General features: G+C 41.6%; 1 protein-coding gene across 1 annotated transcript; it reads right to left on the bottom strand.

Moving 5' to 3' along the window:
* Positions 1-552: 552 nt before the first annotated feature.
* On the bottom strand, positions 553-1,507 carry LOC115232143 (G protein-activated inward rectifier potassium channel 4-like). The gene has a single exon (XM_029801993.1). The coding sequence runs from the start codon at positions 1,408-1,410 to the stop codon at positions 553-555; it is 858 nt and encodes a 285-aa protein (XP_029657853.1). The 5' UTR covers positions 1,411-1,507.
* Positions 1,508-4,634: the final 3,127 nt, after the last annotated feature.

The following is a 4,634-nucleotide window of genomic DNA, read 5'->3' as shown; positions in this document are numbered from 1 at the left end:
GTAGATTTGGGGATCACAGTACATCTGGTTGACAATGAATCCATGTGACAACACAAACTCGCTATTCTCCTTCCTGATAGGATTTGCAATAGCCAGTGCCAGAGCTGGAGTATAGTTATGTATAGAATTACATGCAATGCTTAAGATGATCACGATTAGCACGAAGAATAGGGAAACATAATCTGCAAGGACTACCTCCTTTTGTCGGTTTCTTTTCGTAACGGGGTTGAATGAAGTGAAAAAAGATGTGAGGATTACTAACATGCCGAATATTCCAGCACAGAACAACAACTTTGGAATAGCACTCTTCATGGGACAACGAAAAAGTGATGTTCCCCCTAGACATTACAGTCCGTGTTGTACCACTGGCGTAGAACACGACCGAAAATGAAAAGGAGACGAGAGTGAAAACAGCAAATAGAATACTCCCTACATATGCAAGAAATACAGACTGACCTGAATATTTCATTGAAATGATAATTCGTTTATTTTAACATCCAAAAATTAGCATTTTAACCGAAAAAGAATATTCTACAAAAATAAGAAAACATATTATTCGGGCAAAATAGAATGAAATTTTTTAAAATCAAGAATCCAATCATTCGAGTTGGACAAAGACTCAATCATAACGAATCGGTGATTGAGGATGATATCTCTGGGAAGATAGGAGACTCGAGCCTGGATGGTGACTCCAGTGGCTTCGTCGCACCCAGTCAGGAGAACGAGTATTTCAAATTGGGATTCTTCGAGACCTTTTTCGAGATAGTCGTAGATTGGACTAGCAGGCGTGATTCTGTGTGCAATGAGGACTGGAGTACAAAATTCAATTTCCTGAGAAACGTCATCCTCGCCGACTTGGAGGTTAATAAAATCAAGGAGAATAGTCTCCTGTTCTTCAGTAATGGTAGAATACACAAACTTGAGAACAACCTGGCAGTCGACAAGGCCTGTTGCCTGCAAGTTAGCTGTTCTGAATACAAAACAGGGGAAATTGTCCCTCTGGCAGATCACTGCGTTTCTGGAGAAGAGAATAGTCTGTGCTCGATTGTTGTTTTTGGAGAAACGGTCGTACATCATTCCGACCATGAGTGCGTGAATGACAATTCCAATGCTCGACTGCAGGACTAGCACCACATAGGAACTGAAACACGTCTGTCTGATGTATCGGTGGCCGTACCCGATCGTTCGCTGTGTCTCCAGGGAGAACAGGAACGCGGAATAAAACGAGTCGACGTTGGCCAAACACTGTCCCTTCTCCTTTGATATTTGGAACCACAGCAGCCCGAAGAAGAGCCAGGAAATAATAAACACAATCGGATATATCAGACACACTTTCCACCAGGCTAGGTCAAGAAATGTATTATACAAATCCTTTATTTTCCTCATATAGCCCCATCCGGACATTTTCATTTTGTATTGGCCATTTCGATTGAGGATTCTCTCCCTCCCAATGCCGCCCACACTGTTGATTTCGGGGGGGTCGAGGGGAATTGATGTACACGACACATTGTTGTTATAATTCATAAAACGATGGCGCAGTGCATTGCGGTTTATATATCGGAAATTAGCGAATATTTATTTTCTGTCATGATTGTCACATATTGACCAACACAACTCCACCTATTCTAATATGAGTCAATGACACTTCAATCTATTAACTATTCACTTTTCCCAAAACGTCATAAATAGGATTACATCACTGGGTATTCATACTTCCTTCTTTTAATTAACTTTCATTAATGACTGTGTGCTTTTAATCCATACTTCACATCAGCACTCCCAACATTCCAACTTGAATTCCAACCTTGACTGGTGATCCCGTTCTTTAAACTGAGGCGGAGAATTTACGTTTTCTTTGAGCTTACACCTTTAATCCATCAAACTCACATTTTTCATAATTTACTTCAAAATAAACAGTCACTCTCAATTGAAAATGTTTAATTGATAGTAGAGTGTGTCTGGCCTACTGGAGTGTACTTGACTGTTCACAAAAATTATTAAAAAATCTCGTTTTATCGAATTGATTGGAGAAATTGCAAGTGGAAAGTTGATAAAGCTTATCTACATTCTCGTATTTATAGGGAAAATTGTATTTATATCTATACTTTGATTGATCCAGATACTTTACACTGTTCAATAAAGAAAAATAATTAGTGCAAATTGTTACGAATTTTATGGATACTCATCACAGTTGATTCAACTCAACTGACTTGAAGGACTTTACTTTGTGGGGATTCACAGGAAATGGTGAAGAGCTGACTCATTCCTTGTGCGGAGGGGCACTCCAGAGTCATATCCACTCAACTGTCGACCAGACGACCTGTTCAAAGCTATTCAGAGTCCGCAGGTCTTTAGTACTGACAGTCAGTCACAAGTATCAGGCGATGCTTTGATCTGAGGCTACTTAGGCGAGTCAAACACCTTGTTTACATGTTTACTTTGGATAAAATGTTGCTACTTTTTAGCCCCACATAATTGATGTTTTCAGAGAGATTAAAAATAATTAATAAATAATTACTTAAAATAATAGTGAAATGTCAATTTGTTAAATATTAATTATTTTTACAATAAAATAAAGTCACTGCAGTTGCTCCATCTTTGTTAGTTTGTTTTTATATTCAGTGAATTTTCTTAGAAGAAAGGTAGAAAATAAGTGGGAATGTCTTTCATTTTGAACGAAGCAAAAATATTAAAACGTCTGAATGAAGTGAGCATGAACACCGAGGATATCCAAAAAATATCCCTCTGGCTGTTGCATTACAAGAAATTTGACATTTTAATAGTGGAATGCTGGTTCAAGGCAATCCAGGAGTTCGGTAAGGGCAATCCACCCGTTGTAGAAAGGGACAAAATCCTCCCACTGTTTTACGTGTGCAACGAACTGGTGCAGGTATCCCCCAAACGGGTGGGCTTCCGAGGCCCGTTCGCGGTGGTTCTGCCGGATGCGGTGGAAGTGGTGTCGGGGATGGGGGAGGACATGCACAGAAGGATGGAACGACTGCTGTCGGTGTGGGGTGAGCGAGGGGTGTACCCTCCCGAGTATCTCCAGTTGTTGGAAGGACGTCTGCTGAGTAATGTCGGAGGGGAGTCGATTAGTGCGGATGACAGGCCGGCCACTGTTTATTGATATTTGTGAATTGGTAGGTTAAACAGCTTATTAGTATGAAAGACGAGTTATTCGATTGTCGTGTGTTAGTCCGGGGTGTCCTCGCCTCCCTTAGTCGTGCTATATCCACCAATGCGGAGGGTTGGGTGCTCTATTGCTATCCTAGTCCGCGATGTGCATAGGGAGGGTTGTGCTGTGCTAGACAAGGTCGAGGGGGATGTCCTCCTCAGACGTGCATTCATTGCCCTCCTCAAGGCACGGGTTGCCAAGTACGACCACCTGCAGAGACACGTCCTTACGGTTTGATGGCCTTATTTATTTATTTGCTAAGGGAGACGAGTCAGACTGCCCAATGTATATCACTCATCACCAATCTAGATTCCGGGAAAAGGCCGAACGAGGTGGTCAATGCCCTCGACAGTGACGACTCGTCCTACGACCCCGAGAACTGTGGCAGGCCGGCTGATCCTCCGAAAAGGCCGTTGTTGAAGGACCCGAAGGACATAAATTCAATCCTCAATTCAATGAAGATACTCGAGCCCTTCAAAAACATGATAGGGAACGTTGTTGTTGCTAATAAAAACCGTCCATCGCCTTTAAAAAACGCAACAAAAATCGACCCAGTCGAGGAGCGGAGGGATACGAATGACATTTTATATGACGATTTGATCATGGACTATTCCCAGACTGACCGCCCACGTGAGCAGGATGACATGTCGGATGCTGTGTCTGTCACTTCCAATGAGACCGTCCTCCAAGACGAGTCCTCCGAACTCCCCAATTTGCACATTCGAGATGACTTCCAAACATATTCCTTGTCCTGCCTTGGAAATTTTGTTCAGATTGGAGGCATGCCTCAGGAGACGCCCAAAACTCACTCCGAACACGTCTCCAATTACATTGACGAATTAACCGACAAGACTAAAATTGGAGTCCAGGGATTTGCTCAGACTCAGTTTGTTCCTTTCTACCCGGTGAATCCCCTCAATGTGCCGTGTTCGGCCATGTTTGTGCCACAAAATATGCTACGAGGAATGGTCCCTGCTAGAATGCCACTTTTCAACTCCTGGGGACTCGATGGAGCTAACACTAACAAACACTGATCTTGTTTTATACTTTTCTGTGAATATTACTTTCGGCTGCTTTCCTTCGTTTTAAATAATAGATTTTTCACATTAACATAGTTTTTTAAATGAAGCGAAAAAAATTCCAAGGGGGCGATACAAAAATAAAGGTTGAGAACCACTGAAATATATTACTGGTGAAGGTTTAGAAACCCAAATCTTATTTATTTTGTCATTTCACTCTCCTAATTGCGTTAATAGATTTATATTTTCTTAAACTATTGATCTGTCGACTCTCCACACCACCTACTTCTCTTAGAGCTACAAGAAAGATTGGATATTTACTTATCTGAAATCCCGATTTGGACATATCGTGTAGTTTCAGACACATTCGAGTATTTCCTGCAAATTGTTGACGGAGATGGAAACTTTTTAAAGTTGCGACCATCAAATGTGAGAACCAG

This window comes from Octopus sinensis, unplaced genomic scaffold (assembly GCF_006345805.1).
Source record: "Octopus sinensis unplaced genomic scaffold, ASM634580v1 Contig19476, whole genome shotgun sequence".
In the NCBI taxonomy this organism is placed as follows: Eukaryota; Metazoa; Mollusca; class Cephalopoda; order Octopoda; family Octopodidae; genus Octopus; species Octopus sinensis.
This window is presented reverse-complemented; position numbering and strand designations above follow the sequence as displayed.